Source organism: Acanthisitta chloris, unplaced genomic scaffold, assembly GCF_000695815.1.
Source record: "Acanthisitta chloris isolate BGI_N310 unplaced genomic scaffold, ASM69581v1 scaffold5352, whole genome shotgun sequence".
NCBI lineage: Eukaryota > Metazoa > Chordata > Aves > Passeriformes > Acanthisittidae > Acanthisitta > Acanthisitta chloris.
In genome coordinates, this window is record NW_008660992.1 from 86,632 (window position 1) to 106,110 (window position 19,479).

Genomic DNA, 19,479 nt, shown 5'->3' on the forward strand with positions numbered 1-19,479 from the left:
ATTGTGGAGGGCTGGTATTTTGCTTGTTTTGTAACAAGATGAACCAAGATCCTCTTATGAAAGTATGAACCACATTTACTTTTAGAAATTAGTTGGGTCTGAAATACCTCATGCATTCTCAACTAAGGAATGCAGAAAACCAAAATCTTACTTTTACATTTAGCCAACCTCAAAACACCCATCTAGCTGGGAACACTCTTTACATACTAAATTATAAGAACTTTGTCCTCCCTCAGCACTAAAACTCAGTTTACTTAAGTGCTTTCTTATCATACATCTGTGAATGGTTTAATAAAGAAATATTCCAAAATTGGTAGGACTCCCAATTTGTTGGTTTGGTTTAGTTTGGTTGTTTTTGAAAAAAAGTTGAAACACCTTCACGTACAAAAAACCCTTGCAGTAATATTTGTACTTATTAACTGCAGTATACAAAATATTTGCCTTGTAGCTGAAATATCCCTGTAGCACTACAAGCAATTAACATTTATAACTACAAATTTTGCTAAGATAAAAGACTATCAGGAATCTACTTCTAATCAGTCTAACAACCAGAGGCCAAATTCTGCCTTCCCTTACAGCCATGTAATCACATTTGTTAACTGTTGTAAGGGCAGAATTTAAATCCAATCCACATTTTTATCTAAATATATATATTTTCCTACAGAAAAAAACCCCAAAACAACAAACAAGCTGTGTCTCATTACTGCTCTTCCCTTCTGAAGGGTAAATACTGATATTTGAAATACCTAAGTTGTATTTACAGCTGTACATCACTGATGCCACATACTTGCAAAATATCTCTTGTACTCTATAAACATGGAGTAACTTGTACAATCAGCTTTAAAACTTTTCTTAAAATAAAGAAAGAGCAGAGAGGCTTAGACATTTTCTTTGTCAAATTCGCACACAAAATACATGGTAATATGACAAGCAACATCATTCCACCCTCCAGACGCCACCATCTCCACACAGTCCTCCTCATCATAAGCATTGTTGGGCTCCCCACTGCGCCATTTGTTGAAGGTCTGCATGGGCGATCGATCAGAATAGACAAAATTTCCCTCCTTCTCTAGGTCGTTAATCCCAATGAAGACCCTGGTGAGCCCAGCTTGGTTGATGTACGAGGCAATCAGATTGTTGGCAGTCTCATCCTTGGGCATGCTCAGCGTCCCTCCTCTTCCATGGCAGTAGAGCTGAGCTTCCTTGTATCTCTTCTCTTCCTTCACCAGCAGATATATCTTATTATCTGACTCACGCACACCAGCAACAGCTGCGGGGGAGGGCAGTGCTGAAAAGTGAGCACTCGTATTTCTATAAACCAAGTCACTGTACACCCCAAAATAGCTTCACAAATCAGATGTGGAATAGTGATGCTCTCTACAAGCAATTACACCAGTAAAATGAGGCAGCAAGAAAGGAAAATAATTATATAAATTTAACCTACCATTTTTTATGAATTTTAGTTCCGTTGTCAGCTGGGCTACTTGGATATCCATTTCACCAATAGCCTTTCTTAGCTGGCTACACTCACAGGGGATGCCTGTGAAACGATACAGATACACCCAAATCAAAAAGCTACCTAATTTCAATAATTATCTCAAGAATTTCATGACAAGGCCCAGCCTGGCAGGCCTGCAGAGGACTGTCTTGCAAATAACAAGCAGAAACCGAGAGCCTTCACTACCCTACACCATTATATGGTTCTCAGGGGTGTTTGGGCCTATGCAGAACAGCTCAGCTCACTTCCACAGATTTTCAGCCCTGCATGATTAATGCTAACCTAGACATCGATAAATATTCTCTGGGGAATAAAAAAAAACAACACAATATTTTTTAATTAAAAACATTTGTCAAAATTTTCAATTTTCAGTAAAATTATTCTCATCAGTTTTCTCTAAGAGCACTTCTTTCACAGCAAAAACCTGCACATGCTTTTTTTGCCAGTTGCTCACAAGGAACGTAACAGAGCGGATCCAAAAGTTCCAACCACATAAGGCACATAATTACCTGCAAAATGCAGTTCTGTACTTTTGAAAGTACAGAATTCATGTACTTCATACAATAAAATAAGACAATAGAAAACCATCTATTAACCCAAATTGGTATATGTTTGGCAATGATAATCTGAATGCAAATACTTAAAAGTGTTATATCTATGAGTGCAAATCTCAAAATGAGGTTCAATTACAGTTTGCAGTTCTGGATGTAATTATTAAAATCTGCATTTGACTACCCAGTTACTCAGCCTAGGTCTCTAATTCAGTCTAAGCACAGGGTCCTTGCCCTGTAAAACTGTTCAGGATGGCTAGGTATATGGTACTCTGGCTCAAGAACTGGATTGACAAATTATGTTCTTGTGAGAAAACTAATTGGTGCACCTCTAGTACACTCTGGCAGGAAGGGATGAACTCAGCCAAATCTGAACCTTCCACTTTTACAAGGCTCACACTTCTTATGCCAAGCTTTCGTTCGTTTGTCTGGAAGAGCTGTATTCCTGATAATCTCCTGCTTCTGTAACAAAAATCCATGGAGGGGGCAGGAGCTTCCAACCTGCTCCTTTGTGTTGGCTGGAAGACAGAGTGGGATATGCAGAGACATCCCTTTGCACTGATGATGAATGATAGGGACAGTTTGCACTTCAGTACCCACTAGACTTCTGGAGAGATTATGCTTCGGAGAAGCTCTGCGATATTCTTTCAACACATACACTGTCCAGCAACTACTGCAACTTCAGTGATTTTAAGTAATTTGAAAATAATACAGTGAAATATTACAGTGCCTCTGTGAAAATTACTCATTATTTCCCCCAGTATGTAAACAGACATATTTTCAGTGATGATGCATGTATCTTGTAAAGTCTTTCACATACACACGGTGTGTTATGGATTACCTGGGTCACCATTAGGACCTGGTGGTCCTATGTCACCATTATCTCCTTTTTCACCTGAAGACATGAAAAAGAATATAAATTTAGGCAGCTTTTTATGTCAATAGTTTATTTAGCTTTTTTTTTAGTATTCATGTTTTCTCTAGTAACATTCAAATATGGAAAGTGGAAATATGCCCAAGCAAAAACAAGGCGTTTTCTGTCCTAGTCATTCCACAACAAAGGCCAGTGAAAGCTATGAAACTTGAACACAAAGAATATGTACCCATATCCACTTTTTGACATTCATGAACTTCACAGAACTAGTAAATTTTGATGCTGTAGAGAGAAAAGGGCTGGATATGCCTAAATTTAGAATCATAATCTAGATGCTTAGGTAAACATTGGTCCAAATGTCTTAACCAAAGTCACATAGGAAGCTTATGGGACAGGCAACATTAGAAAGCATGTCTTCTGGCTCTTAAAATCTGCCAAAGTACAGCACATCTTCCCATCTGCTTCTCTTAACTGTCCACACTTGTGTAACACTGCACAAAATTCTCTATTTTTCTCAAACCAGAATGTTTATGCTGCTTAAAGGCTAAATATACTGTTGTCAGAGCAAAAAGTAACTGGCTGAGAGATCTCAGTAACCTGACTGACTACAGTATGAGAAAATCCCCATTATGGTAAACTCTGAGACTTGTTAATTATTTTTCAAGCCCCTAAACTTTACTCAAACATAAATCACACATTTTTCAAATGAAACACAAATGGAGAAACAATTGAAGTAAGCATACCTTTTGAACCAATAGGACCAATTTTTCCATGTCTTCCTATGCTGCCTTTCTGTCCTTTGTCCCCCATTTCTCCTAGACATAACAGAAAGACAAAAGACACAAGGTAGCAATGCAGTTTGATTCATTCAGATTCTAGTACATTTTCAATACCAATTTTTACAATGAGCAAACCCACACTATATCCCCAATATACATTGAACTCCAGAGGTCCAGTTCATTCCTTGTGAAGAATTTACATATAACAACCTAGGCAGTGATGTAATCTTTGCCAAGCAGTTGACATTGACAAGGCATGAAGGTGTAATTTAAAACAGATCTTGGCTGAGAGCCACTGGAAAAGCTTTTGCAAACATCTTTCAGCTGATCATGACAGAACTATGTTGAAAAGTGGGGGCAGGAGATGTGTATTCAAACATGGATCAGTGTATTAAAACCATCAAGGAGTTGAGAAGCCCTAGAGGATCCAAGCACAACTGATATTTCATCTAAGACAGTAGCTCCACTGTAACTGAAGGCTGACTTTGGGCTTAATGGTTTATTTATACAATACAAATACTGTCACATAAGATAGGTTTCTCACTGTATCAAACTATTAATGGAAAGTGGGTATGGAGTGACTACAAGGATGAGTGCCTTCTGAGACTCCTATCCAGCAGAAAACCAAGACCAAGACTGCTGTAGGAAATATTTATGCAGTTTTGCTCAAAGCGACATCTGTTGTGTACTGTTCATCTACACATGAGCATGGAAACAATGAGACAAGTTAGGAAGAAAATCTACTATAGGGATCCAGCAACTGAACTTGTGCAAGTTGTCATAGCTCAGCCTCAGTTGTGGAGCTATGACAACTGAAGATCCCTTGCTCTGTTGTTGCTGCAGCTGGATAGACATAAATATTTTTGAAAGCTGAATAATTTTATTACCCATTTCACCATTACTTTTAACTTAAAAGTGCAATCAATAACAAGCTTCAGAATATAAACTCATCACCATTGGGCTAAGAGATGTCCTCTGTTTTATTCCATGAAGTCTCAAGCAACTGCCATTTGATGGCATGAGCCAGGAAGAAATAATTTCCTCCGAACCAAGACAAGCCAAATGTGTATGGTTTGTTGAACTAATTAATTACTGGCAAATCATACAATCAGTGATTTTCTTTTGTTTCCAGTAAGTATCAAATTCAGGCACTATTGGACACAGACTTTCACCACAAACCAAACTATTTATCTCTTATGCAAGAATGGAAGTAATCCACTGTGTCAACTGAAGATCTGCTTTCTGGAATACAGCTTCATTTTCAGAGCAGATTCATGGCTTGCCTTAAAGATGCAATCCATTGGGCAGCGTAGGTTATAAATGTGCTGATGCTACCACTGGATATTTATCCAATATAGACAGTATATTGAGAGGGTATTTCCTTGAAAATCCGTAAAGTACCAGCTTGCAATGAGTATATCAAGTTGCTCTGACAGTGATCTTTCTTGCTTTGCATATGCATGAATCGGAATTACCCTGACAGATTATCAGATGTTTGAATGCTTTCTCTTTTCAGGCTGCTACACCTGAAATTAAATAAATACATAGATCTAATGCATAAATAAAACAAATTATATAAAATTACTTCATTTTGCTTAACATAAACACTGCCCAGAAAATGAACTGCTTCTCAGTCATATCCAGTAAAAGCCACATGGTCTGCTCAGAAGGGTATTATCTCAAGCAATGAAGACATACATTAAACCTCCTGTGCTCATTAAAAGAACTGTTTGGATTTGGCTTTCTCTTACAGTTGCTAACCTCTGCTTCCACTCCAGGGGCTTTCTCATTCTGCTTCTTCTGCAGAATAAATCACAAGGTTTCAAGAGAGACCCATCTGCCTTGAGGGTTTCAGAAGTTTTAATACCTTTTGTAAAGCCCTTTTTAGTGGCCCTATGGTTGTCAAAAATGCAGTCTGAAGAGTCTTAATAAAATCAGGAAGTGAGAGCTGGAAAGAAATGAGGACAATAGAAGAAATGAAGTCTCCATAGACCAAAAGTAGGAAATCAAACACAAAGTCTGAATGGAGAATATGAAGCAAGTCATCTGTCATCTCTCAGATGAAGGTGGTATACATTGGAACCAATTATAGAAGACTTCAAGGATTTTGTAAGGAACTGAAGAGAAGAAAATCCTAAATTATCTTCTTGGTGGCTTTTTCAGACCCACAAGTAATAGAAGAAATAAAATACCAGAGACAAATGTTGGGCTGCACAACCAGTGAAATAAGGAGGGGTTTGGCCCTGTGTAGCACTATAAATGTGGGTCTTCATACAGGATAGTCAATCTGTTCAGACAGGATTAATTGGAACAGACAAGAAGGTATAAAACTACTTAGAAAAAGAACAAGATGTCAAAAAAGATGAATCCAGAAGAAACACAAATTTACCATGTCACAGACAAATTTATTTGAATCATCAAAGATAAGAGAGCAGTAGTTTGCTTCCCAAACTTAAGGACTTGAAGACAAATCAGATAGAAATTCTTCATGATTTGACATAAAGGACATCATGGACACCTACCTAACAAGGAAAGTAGAAGTGTACCAAACCACACCAAAGGCCTCTTGACTCTAGTGCCATCTTTGACAGCAATCTGCAGAGGATACTTAGAAAAAGAACATAAGATATAGACGAAGATTAAAAAGTCCTTCCCCTGGTGTACCTCCATATTCTTGCAGCAGTCAGGCTTCCCAATATATAATTAGACAGACTTGAATAAGAATGGTATTTTTAAGGATATAATGATGATGTTATAGTAGTAATTTATGTTCAGGATACTTAACTTCTAAAAACTATTGGCAACTGGAAATCAAAAAATTCTGAATACACCAACAGGTTACAGCACTGCTTTATGCTAAATAATCTGAATTATCCACACCAGTGAAGGTCAGTGATTGGTGAGGGAGCAGTGGTTTCTACACAATTACATCTGGTCATGAGATCATAGAATAGTTTGGGTTGGGAGGGACCTTCAAGATCATCTAGTTCCAACCACTCCGCCATAGGCAAGGACACTTTCCATTAGACCAGGTTGCTCAAAGCCCCATCCAATCTGGCCTTGAACACTGCCAGGGATGGGGCAACCACAACTCTCTGGGCAACATATTCCAGTGCCTCCCCATACTCACAGTAAAGAATTTCTTCCTAATATCTAATCTAAAACTACCCTCTTTCAGTTTAAAGTCATTCTCCTTGTCCTATCATTATATGCCCTTGTAAAAAGTCTATTTCCAGCCCTCTTGTAGGCCCCCTTTACACACTAGAAGGCTGCTATAAATTCTCCCCAGAGCCTTTTCCTCTCCACACTGAAAAAGCCCAACTCTCTCAGCCTGTCTCCATGGCAGAGGTGCCCCATCCCTCTGATCATGTTCATGTCCCTCCTCTGTCCTTTTTATGTTGGAGGCCAAAAGCGGGACACAACACTCTAGGTGGGGTCTCATGAAAGCAGAGTAGAGGGGGAAAATCCCTTCTCTTGGACTTGTTAGCCATGCTTCTTTTGATGCAGCCTGGGATACAGTTGGCTTTCTGGGCTCCAAGTGCACATTGCAGGGTCATGTTGAGCTTCTCATTAACCAACACACCCACGCTCTTCTCCTCAGGGCTGTTCTAAATCCATTCTTCACCCAGCCTGTATTTATGCTTGGGATTGCCCTGACCCAGGTGCAGGACTTTGCACTTGACCTTCTTGAACTTCATTAGGTTTGCATAGCCCAAGCTCTCAATCTTATTAAGGTCCCTCTGGATGGCATTCCTTCCTTCCAGTGTGTCGTCTGCAGCACATAGCTTGGTGTCATTGACAGACTTGTTGAGGGTGCACTCAATACTACTGCCCATGTTGCCATAAAAGATGTTAAACATATATTCTTATATGAATAAACAGTGCATAATCCCAAATGGCATTTCATGTAGTTGGGACAAATTAATTTCAGACAGCAGTAGCCACCTGAAAGTTAGGGGGTTTATTCTAAGCTATTTATCTAAGCTCCCACAGCAGGCAATGGAGAAATTATCACCTCTCAGCAGTGATCCATCCCACTCACATTAGATAGGTACCTTAATGACAACATGAAACCTTAAAAGCTTTGCATAACAAACTGGAGGAAAATATTTCTGATTGGAAATCAGAATAGATATAAAATTTGCAAAGGAAACAAAAGATACTGAGAAAAAAATACAATATAGGAAAAATTTAAAGGATTTTAAAGTACACTCAAAAGAAAATAAACAGAAATAGCATGGTACTTTCCAGAATGGAGGAGTTTATATTCAGATGAACATAAAGAGAAATAACTGCCCTCACAAAACATCTACCTCACCAGAATTACACTAACCACATACCAGGCTTGTTCAGATCAGGGGAACCTTTAGCCCAAGACTTTGTTTCCCATGGTGGCAATAGAAGGTGCAATACAGGGAGATGATGCAACCCAAGCCACAATCTGCAGCCCATTGCAGGTGGAGTTGCTGAATCAGTCCCCAGCAGCTTCAGTGAGTGCCTCCTAGTTCAGGTATGATGGGATCTGGTGACTCTGTAACCTTGATCATAACCTTCCTGAGACTGCTCTGTACAGATGCAAGAGTCTCAACCTGTCCAGTTTCTCCTTATGAGGGAGCTGCTCTTTTTCACATTTCTAGTACCCCTCTCTTACATCTCATGTCCTTCTTGAGAGGCAAAGGCCAGAACCACACCGATCACTTGAGACAGTGTATGTCAGGCTTATCAGAGCAAAATCAGCTGTAAAAAGAAGCTTCTCATTTTGTCCTTGGTGTCTTTTCTGATGACGGCAGTGTTCTGTTGGCTTTGGGCCTGCTGCTAATGACTTCAAGTGACAGTTTTGGGTTTTGGCATCATGTAAGTATGGATTAAATTATGCGTCCCTAATGTCCCTAGGCAATATATTTATTTACACTGAAGCCCATCTGCCATCTTTTCGTCCACTCAGTTTAGCAAGGATTTTCTCAAAATCATATTGAGTTCAGGTGGAAATGAGAGTTTTGAACCAGATACCCGCTTTGTGAATTCACAACTGTCAATGTCAGGACTTTTATATGGAATACTGCCTGCAGCACTCCTTAGCGAGCAATAAATTCATGTAAAAGTTGACTCAGAAATGCAAAGGATTGATTGATTACATATTAATGAGCAATCAGTAATAATAAAATATAAATTAAGATATTATTACCTCTTTTTAGAATTTGATTATACAAATGACTGCTCACTCTGGCTCCAATCCAGTTAAATTAATGAGTCTTCTTTCCTACTTAAGAGGCTGTGCCTGTACTAGTAAACTAAATGCCTGGGACTGTTTACTGGCAGTGGGAACCAGGTGGCCAAGAATGGTGCACTCCATGATACTAAACTGTCTTACCCTTCAAGCCAGGATAATCACTTGTAAGCTGCTCATTGTGTTAGCTCCCAAAATGTGCCCAAGAATTGTGTAGTACAGTGCTAGCTGGTAAAAGCCAAAATGACTGTGCTAACACTGCTAAGGTAGAGACAGTTGAGTTCCAAGCCCAAGAATAGTGTGTGACTCTGCTTCACATACCATTCTGATTGAGTATAAATTAAACACAACCTATAAAGGCTGAAAATAAAATACTAAAATAATGTATTTTCAAATGGTTATGGCTCTAAGAAAATGAAAATGTCTTAAAGAACACATTTTTAATGTGCTGTTCCTTTGATGATGTATTCTAACAGTAAATTCACCCTCTTCTCTTTATTTGATTGCCATAAGCAGAATCCATGCTACTCTGGGAATATTCACAGAATTGTACTGTTATTGAACTATCTGTGTGGAATTTGTATACATGAAAGTTATGGTCTCACAGACTCAGTTAAATAACTGAGTTCACTCCCAACATGGGATTGTACAGTACAGCCACCAGTGCAAGTGGGGAAAGTTACTTCTATGAACTTAACACCCCAAAATTTGCACTGCAGTACACACTACTTTCATCTGAAACAGCCATTGTACTCAATCCAGGGCTTACATAAGGTCAACGCATTCTTATATTCTGCTGACATGCTATGCATCATAATTGACCTATACAATTAATTAAAAGCAATGAGAAAAGTAAGTGGAATTTAACCTTAATCAGTACCCAAAGACATCAGCATGTATGATGTCACCCTGAAACATCAGGACAGTCAGAGCAAGATTTATTTCAGGTAAGCACCAGAAAGTTTTAATGTTTATCAGTTTCTGAATTACCAAAATCTGAAAATATCATGAGGAAAGGATATGACAAAAACATTTGCAGTACTTTCTAATCTTGAGCTGTTCCTTTCAGTACTTTCTAATCCTGAGCTGTTCATTTCAGGTCAAATATACCATAAGAAAACTATTTCTTTTATAAGTTATTTTATGATTATTACATACTTATGAAGTTCAAAGAAACCAAGCACATTTTCTTAGATAAACTTGCTTGAGTAATGAAAGCTTGAGAATAGAAAATGGCAAGAAAAAAAAATTAGTGTGATTCCTATAATATAAATTATTACCAAAAGTAGAAAACACTACAAATGTGGCAGAATCACAGTTTCTCCTTCATGTAAACCATCACTTATTCAAATAGCTGAAAAATACAATGAAATTTAGCAGTTTCCATCAACAGAAGGAACCAAATATTAGCCAAAGGCAAAAATTATCAGGCTTCAAGAGAAATACAAGGGGTCAAACACACATTAACAGGCTACTGCATAGAAACAGAGCTGCTGTGATTATCCATGTGTGCATTTAGGGGCAAATGCAAAGTGAAGGAAAAATTCTTTTTGCCAAGTATATTGTTATATTTAATTTTTCCCTCAAATATAAATTTATTAAATAAATCCAGCTTCTGAATTACACATGGAAAACCCTTGGACTGCTGGGAAAGAATGTAGGTCTGGGCACTAAACACTGTCTGTGGAGGTTAACCAGAGACTGAAAGGACAGGAAACTGAAGGTTTTTGTAGGTCAAGGTTGGATATCTTTTTGTGTCCTTCCCATAGAGTAGAAATTACATCTGTGGTCTGTTTGCTTATCCAATAAACACTGTGACACTCAGAAAATACATTGGATATAGTACCATGATGAAATGTGGCATCGTATGGTCCAAATTGGTTTTAAGCTAACAAATTATTTTTCTTTGAAGAAGCATTTGTGGAAAGGAGTTGATGAAGAAAAATATATACAAAATGTATAGCATTAATGAAAAGATTAGTTACTTAGAATTTATTTTAAACAAGAGCATGTTTGTAGAAATTTGTGGATACACAAAGGAAAGAAGAAAAATATGTTGCTACAGAAGTAGAAAGAAATTTTGCCTGTATTTAACTGAAAGCACTGACTGGAAAAATACCTATATAGTATGCATTAATATTCAATTTTCCTTCACCTCTTTTCTGTTTCAAGTATGTTTTCTTGCAGTGCATTTCCACTTCAGTGTTTCTTCTTTCAGACTCATCAGAATTTTGGAATTTAGTAGGTATGAAAAACTGGAAAACTATCATTATTATTAGAATTAATCAAGCATTTCTTATGAGAATGACTTTCCAAACAAATGCAATTTTGCAGTATAAAATAAATAAATGAAATGTTACATCATGGATTGGCTTGACTTCCACTTCTCAGATGGTCTAAAGCATTTTGAATTGATTTGGCAAGATGCCAGGCTAGAGAAATATGCAAGACAGCATGATGAGAGAGGTTCTCAAGAGGTTGTCAAGGCAACCTTGTGCCAAAGGACGCAGGGAAGGCTGAGGCACTTAGTGCTTTCTTTGCTTTTTTCTCTAATGGCAAGGTCTGCTCTCTGGCCTCTCAGTGCTGCATGTCTGGTAGCAAAGACCCAGGAAGGACATGCTACTCATGGTAGTAGACAATTCAGCTAGGGACTACTTCACCTGGATGCACACAGGGCCATGGCACTGGCTGGAAGGCATTTAAGGGTGCTGAGACAGCTAGCTGGCGCTGCTGCAAGGCTGCCAAAGTCTAATCAGCAGCTCATAATGAGTGACATTCCTCCAGGAACCAGTCCTTCATCAGTGACAAGGAAGAAGAAGCGGAAAGAGGTCCATGCTGGCAGAAGTGGTTGGTGCATGGGAGGGCAGTGCTGCCAGTCTGAAGGAGTTTGACAAGTTGCAGAAATGTGTTGACAAGAATGTCATGGGTTCAGCTAGATTATAAATTCTTCACCTGCTATGCATTGATGAAGTCTGGCCAATGGCTCACTAAAAAACTCCATTGAATAAAAGGACTCAGAGATTTTCTGGGCCCTCATACATAAAAAGGAAACCAAAGTCCAGCTGATTAAGATGGTTTTATATAACTTGAAGTACAGAAAGGTAAGAGGGGACCTAATTGCAGTCTTCCACTACTTACAAGACGTTTCTAGAGAAGATGCAACCTTCATTTCTCAGAGACACACAGAGAAAGGACAAGATGTAATGTGATGGAGCATAACATTGGATGGCTGTCCATGGGGAGTGGTGAATTAATTCCTTATTATGCTTTGCTTGTGTGTGTGGCCTTCGCCTTACGTATTAAACTGTCTTTATCGCAAGTTTTCTCACTTTTACCCTTCCGATTCTCTCCCATTCCACTGGGGGGAAGTGAGTGAGAGGCTATGTGGGCCTGAGCCTCCAGCTGGGGTTAAACCATGACAATAGTAAACGAAAATGTCCAAGGATGATTTAGTTACCCAGTAAAGGGAGAAAAGGTTCCCATCATCACAAAAAAAGGCAGTATTTTTTCAGGAATGATTTTCAAAACATCTCCTTTAACAAAGTTACCTTTTTCTCCTGGAGGTCCAACTCTGCCTGGACGACCTGGAGCACCCTTCTCCCCCTTTTGTCCAGCCTCCCCTGTCGATAAAAAAGGAAACAAAAAGAAGAATCATATTAAACCAGGGCTATTTTCTGTTAGCAACTATGACAAGAGTGCCATTCTCTCCAGTGAGAAAAATAAAAGCAGATGTGATCTAACAGCTTTACTTGATGCATGGAGAACAGATTTTTCTGCAATTGGTGTAGACACTCAAAAACCCATAGTCAATACACTACTGAATTCTCATACAACGGGTCTATTTTTGTGAATGTTACTTGTATCATCAACTTGCAAAAAAACCCAACAGCACAATTCGCTTAAGTAAAAGCTTTGGAATTAGGCCCCAACTTAGCACATAAACTTCTGGACCTGTTCACCAAACACTTTCTAAGTCTCCGCTAAGGACATGCTTAAGTCTCAAGTGAAAATGGCTTAACTAAAACCTCAATTTTTTTACAAAAATGCCACTTATGAGACCTGTAAGAAGTCATTGCTACATTCATCATCTAGAGGATCATTTTTAAGTATGAAAGAATATCTCCCTACTCCATATTCTTAGTTATACCTGTGGCTTTTAATCTCAGAGGTACGAAACACTATGCAGTGTACATGGCTCATGGTGCATCATTATATTCAGTATATTTAAACATCAGTTTCTGTAAATGTTGTCTCCCTGGTGCCTTTCATTGAAAATTTGGGGATGCTTAGCTTGTTTCACCCTCTACTATTGTACTACTATTGTAGTTTGCCATGGACATAAAGTCTCTTTAACAAACAGAAGTTTAAAGAGTTATTTATATAGCTACCTTCACAAAAAAAAACCTTATATGAAGGACAAGAAAGTTCTGTGCCTTCCACAGCAAATAAAATGCAGGTATCTAAAAGCCAGAGCCAGCACAGCACACCTGATGCCCCAACACTATTTCTGTGGAAGAGAGTGAGCATTAGCTGCTCTCCAGGAAGCTGAAGGGAGCACCACAGCAGGAAAGTCAGCAGTTATCATGCACCCTCCAAGCTCTACTCTCTGGCATAGCTGGCAGCTGTTGTTAAGAGAGGGGCCATAGGGATGACATGACATGATGTGAAACATGGCACATTTAAAATATGCATCCTCCAGCTCTCTCTTTCTGTCTCTCTCCTCACTGTAGACATAGGTGGCTGTGAGCTGAACTAGGCCCTCCATCTGTTATATTTTCCTTCTTCAGGCTGCCAGTAGGCTCCAGACCATCTTCCCTGCCTTCAGACATGCAAAAATAGGCCATTCTCTGACCTTAATGAGGACAAACTTCACATAACCCCCAGTGAATAATATTGTTAGTATGAAACAGGCTATAATTTGCCACATTTGGGAACATCACTTTTTTTATTATCAGGTAACCAATAGGCTTTGTATGAGGGTCTTTAGCCCCTCAGGGCTGGTTATGAGTTCTTTGCTTCCCAAAGATAAATCCTGACAATGACTGTTCCTTGCTCTCTGGAGGCTGAGAGCAGGCTATTACAGCCTATTGCTTTACACGTTCTTCAGAGTGAAAGCTGTGCATTAGGGATCAATAAAATAGATCACTCTTGCTTCAGGCCATTACACTTGCCTGCATTTATTCCTATAATAAGATGACACTGCATTCCTTAGTGTGAGTGTTTCAGAAACTTTCTCTGGGAGGAGATTACCCCATTACAGGCCCAGCTACAGACCACTACATTTTTTTGTTATTAGCTGTTTTAGGGAGCAAGACCTTGGCCAAGAGGGAGTGACCAGCTCAGCTTTGCCATGTTTAAGTCCTTATTTTTGCTGCATGTACCCTGAGCACTGTGCAAGCTGAGGAAGGGCAACAACAGTTTCCTGTAAAGGAATTTCAATCACTTTAATTTCTCACCAATTAAAAATAATGCTTCGCTTTTGATTCATGACTTAGAGAGAGACATTTCTGTACCTCCCTTCTGGTCTCCAGCCCCTTTTGGTCTACACCCAAGTCACTTCAGAGCAGGAAGCATGGAAGAGTACCTTCCTCCTCAGCACAATGCAGCACTGCCTGCACAGCTGAGACAAGTTGAGATGTGCTTCGCAGTGCTCCACAGTGTGGAGGTACCCCAAAAGAAATTTAGCCTTCGCACTGAACTGAGCTCTGGCAGGATTGCAGGTGTCAGGCACAACCCTGACACTGCTACAAGCTTCTTCTTCCATCATCTCTGGGAGAGATGTTTCTTAATTCAGATGATATGTCTTACCACTGCTGTTAATTTGCCTCCTTTTGTGAATTCTTTGGAACAGAATTTGTCTATGCCTGTGTTTGAATCCTGCCCTCCTTAAACTATACCATCTACAATGTGCAAAGAAAATATCATGCCAAATATTAACTACGTGAGCTATGAAGCATTCCTGGCTGATGATAACTTTATTCCATTACTCATATTCCCTCTGTGAGTATATGCATTAAGCGTGGGTGTAAAAAAAATTTGTTTTCTTTTATTTATGTAGAATCAACTTTTTACTTATTGAATGCCATTGAGACAATTAAGACACTTCTTGCTTTAGATTCTAGAAGGGAGACAAAATAAGGTGGCAAACCAAGAATTTAAGATTTGAAAGATTATTCCATGCTAGTTTTTTCTCCACAACTGTAGTAACTTCAATTTCATGGGCTTAACAAAAGGAACTGTGGACAATAAAATGGATTGAGAACTGGCTGAGCAGCAGATCCCAGACAGTTGTGATCACTGGTACACAGTCTACTTGGAGACTTGTCACTAGTGGTGTCCTCCAGGCTTCCATACTGGGCCCAATTTTGTTCAACTTATTCATCAATGACTTGGACAAGGGGACAGAGTGCCTTCACAGCAAGTTTGCTGATGATACAAAACTGGGAGGGATGGCTGATATCTCAGAGGGCTGTGCTGCCCTTCAGAGAGACCTTGACAGGTTGGAGAGAGTGTCCATGAGTCAACAGTGTGTCCTTGTGGTTACGAAGGCCAATGGAATCCTGGAATGCATTAAGAAGAGTATTGCCAGCAGGTCAAGGGAGGTGATCCTGCACCTCCCCTCAGCCCTTGTGAGGCCACACCTGGAGTATTGTGTCCAGTTCTGGGCTTCTCAGTACAAGAGGGTCATGGAGCTCCTAGACTGGGTCCAGTGGAAGGCAACGAAGATGATAAGGGACTGAAGCATCTCACTTATGAGGAAAGGCTGAGGGAGTTGGGCCTGTTCAGACCTGAGAAAAGATGACTGAGAAGGGACCTCATTAATGTATTCAAGTACACGAGTGGGAAGTGCCAAGATGATGGAGCCAGACTCCTCCCACTTGTGGAAGCCAATAAAACAAGAGGTAATGGGCAAAAACTGAGGCATAGAAAGTTCCACCTGAATACAAGGAAGAATTTCTTTACTGTGTGAGTCACTGAGCACTGGAACAGATTGCTCAGAGAGGTCATGGATTCTCCTTCACTGGAGGCATTCAAAAACCATGTGGACACAATCCTGTGCCATGTGCTCTAGGCTGACCCTGCTTGAGTAGGGAGGTTGGACCAGATGACCCACTGTGGTCTCTTCCAACCTAACTGAGTCTGTGATTCTGTGAACTGGACTTTAGGAAGAAAATGAGTGAGCTGTGTAGTGAGGCTTCATCATCTATCGCTTTTTCACACATAACACACTTTTCCCATTATAAATATTGTCAGCTTTCTAAAACATGGTTCAATTTGCTGTCTGCATTCTCAGAGCCATGGGTTTTCCTGCCCAAATTTCATCTTACTCCTTTATACTCTTGAGTTTATAAAACAAACAAACAAACAAAAAGGAAACCCCAAACAAAAACCCAGTCCCTAGTTTAAAGTGCTGACTTTAAACTCATTTGTGCCTTTTTCTATTCTTGGTGTCTTTATTAGCTTTCTTCATCATCCATTTGCACCTACAAATCTCATGCCCCTTCTGATTCCCTTTTTTATTCTGTGGGGTCTTAACTGGGTGTGAGTAATGTTTTTTTAAGTTTCCAGTCTCTCCACTTACTCTCATTCATTGTGCTGTTCCTGTTTGCTTGTTTTTTTCCTTTATCTCTTCCCATTCTTCTAAAATTCCTCCAATACTCTCTCCCACTTATGGGTACTTTTCCCTGATGACTTCACCCCATCTGGCTCTGCTTTCTGCACCAGCTGTTAAGCATAACCCTCTCCTCCCATCTTTTGCCTTTCACATATCCCATGGTCTTTCTAATTCCTTCCACTTGTTCCCTGTACCTATTTTTCCCCAGTCCTGACAGTCGTGCCCAACAGTGGTATAGCACTCTGTTCCTCGCTCATTGGGGATATTGCTGGCAGCCCAGCAGAGGAGGACATGGTGCAGGTCTAAAAGCTGCAGTGAGCAAATGCTACCACATGGGAGCTGAAATTTGGGCACACAGCCACATATATGCTCAGTTTGATAAAAGACTTGGTCATCAAAATGGGTTGGAGTAGGGCCAGTGGGGGACAGCAGTATCTCACTGTCACTTCTCTGAGCCAGTCCTCCTGACAGCATAGCTGGAGCATTGAGAGCTTTTTAGGGGTTTTGCATTAACTAGGGCTGTATCAGGCCATTTTGTGCTTCACTGAATTTGGACATCAATCTCTCTCAATTTTGCAAGACTTATATCTCACGAAACAGAATGAAATCATTAGCACATGATGTTTTTCAAGCCTGTCTCTTCTTTCCAGGTTCACAACTGCCTTGTGCCCAAGGGCTAGGGTCCTGCACTGTTTATACACTTTAAAAACTTCTGCTGCATATAATAATAATAATGATCTTCACACAGAAATGGTAATCACAGATGTTCATTTTGACTGAATACACAAATAAGGAAACTAAGGCAAAGAAGCCACAAAATTTGTCAAAGCCTGTCAGCCCCTTTGAAATGTCATTTCAAAGCTTCAGTCCCCAGTGCTGTGGAGTCTGACCCTTCAACTGATCTTTCATTTAACTTTGTACAACATATATTTAACTTGATTGTGTTCTCCTCTGTAAGTCACATTAACAGCACTATCATATGCCTATTTCGTAGTAAATATATCAAACAAATTAAACAACTTTACTCAGTCTTAGTCAAACTTCAGAAGAACCTGTCGTTCTTTCTAACTAGAACATCTGCAGAACTTCTAAATACTATTAAGACTTTGAAAAACATTTACTGAAGTAAACAGAAAAAAATTAGCTTTTGGTTCAGTTCAGGCATCCAATGCTGCATCTATAATAATAAACCAACAAAAATATTTTTTTTAAACCCACAAAAAAACTGAAAAACAAAGAACCTTTTTATTCCTACAGTCAGTTGGCCAAGTATAACCCACTACAGCCCAATTCTCTTGCTTCAAGCACAGGCCAGTCACACACAAATTGGGCAATGTCTAGAGAGGGCAGTTTATACCACAGCCAAACCTGTGGCCAGGCTTTGCTCACAATTTACCTGTATGAACCACTGCAGAACAGAACTGACCCTCGCCCTTACCAACAGTTAACAAGAACAGAAAGTGTCTGCAGTCCATACTATGGTTCTCAGGCTACTGGATCAAGCTCAGGTTTGTACTGGACGAAATTAGTGATACCACTATAGGTCAGGTGAGTTTTGTGATACTACAAGGTATAATTACAAGAAAAACTGGAAAGTTCACTGTGTGTTTCTTAAATAATATGGAGGTTTTATTATTGTTAATGATAAACCGGTGGTTTTCATGTTTTTGGTTTTTTATCCTTAGCTAACAAGTATTTCACTGTGTTCATGAATGTTATATTCCAATAGAAATACCATAGCCTTCATAAGGGGAATTATTGTTATTGACAAAACAGAGCTAGGATGAATGTTGTTGCTTTAAAATGCTAATTCTTCCTATTGGTTGATTTCCTATCTAAGGTATATTTTTTACTATGAAAAGATCAATAATTTATTATGCCATCTTCTTTGGGCAATAATTTGGGGGAATATTTTGTAAAAATGTTGCCTTTTCCCACAAAAACTATAGAAATGCCAAAAAAACTAAGGTTTTCTTTCTTCTAAAAGATTTTTGAGCCTTCCAAAATTAAGGGAAGACAAACAAAAGACTAGGAAACATACAATACTTCCCATAACATTGCAAAATGGCAATGAAAACCTCTCCATGTATAAAGTAGGTCCTGATTTTACAGTCTTTGGGTATGTGTACCACTGCTGAGTATAAACACAGAGACAAATAGGCAGTATATCAGAGTAACAAGCACTACTGACCAGGAGCAATTCTGGGAAACTTTGGTATACATTCTCTGAACCACGTTTATTTTAACAGATTTAATTTCACCTTATGGACCTTAAAACTCCATTTTGAAGGAGGCTACAAATGGGACAAATAAGAGGGCAACTGAAATGCACCTTCTTTGTCTCTGTTAGAAACTGTCAGTGGTGTAAATGAGCCTGTTAGAAGAAAATTATTAGCATTTGAATAATGGCATAGGCTTTCACATTACCTTTGAGGCCTGGAACAAGAATCTGAACAGAACAAGACTCCTCTGCAATATGTTGAGGATATCCAGACCTTACCAGTGACAGGACAGCAAGGCTAATTAGAGTCACCAAGAAAACCAGATCTCTCTTCATAATGAACACTTACAGGTCACTGACTCCTAAACAAAAGAATGAATAAACAGTTATAAGAATCCCAAAGACTTTCAACAGTTTCTGAACACGTGCAGCATCCTACTGCAAATGCAATATATTTGTATGTGCCATAATCCATACATCATGAGAAGGACATGTACAACTCTTCCAAGTAGGTTGTGTGTTCCTCAGACACACATGAAACATGCAGCAGCATGTTTAGCAGTTTCTTTTGCTGTTACACTCGGTTAGATAAAGCTCAGAAGAAATTTAGTTAACAAGATTAGGCAATCTAATAATTGGGAATTCTGTGTTCATGATTTCTCATTGGAGATTGGGATCTGGAAGGATGAAAGTAGAAAACACAGTATATGGTCT

General features: G+C 39.2%; 1 protein-coding gene across 4 annotated transcripts; it reads right to left on the reverse strand.

Moving 5' to 3' along the window:
- Positions 1-842: 842 nt before the first annotated feature.
- COLEC11 (collectin sub-family member 11) lies at positions 843-19,106 on the reverse strand. Of its 4 annotated transcripts, XM_009070046.1 has the most exons (6): positions 18,972-19,106; positions 12,478-12,549; positions 3,667-3,738; positions 2,891-2,944; positions 1,445-1,540; positions 843-1,270 (listed from the first exon to the last, which is right to left on the reverse strand). In XM_009070046.1, the coding sequence occupies exons 1-6, from the start codon at positions 19,099-19,101 to the stop codon at positions 879-881; spliced, it is 816 nt and encodes a 271-aa protein (XP_009068294.1). In that variant the 5' UTR covers positions 19,102-19,106; the 3' UTR covers positions 843-878. The 4 variants fall into 4 exon arrangements, with proteins under 4 accessions (XP_009068294.1, XP_009068296.1, XP_009068297.1 ...); XM_009070048.1 differs by lacking the exon at positions 12,478-12,549 and having other exon boundaries at positions 879-1,270; positions 18,972-19,101; XM_009070049.1 differs by lacking the exon at positions 3,667-3,738 and having other exon boundaries at positions 879-1,270; positions 18,972-19,101.
- Between the last annotated feature and the right edge of the window lie 373 nt (positions 19,107-19,479).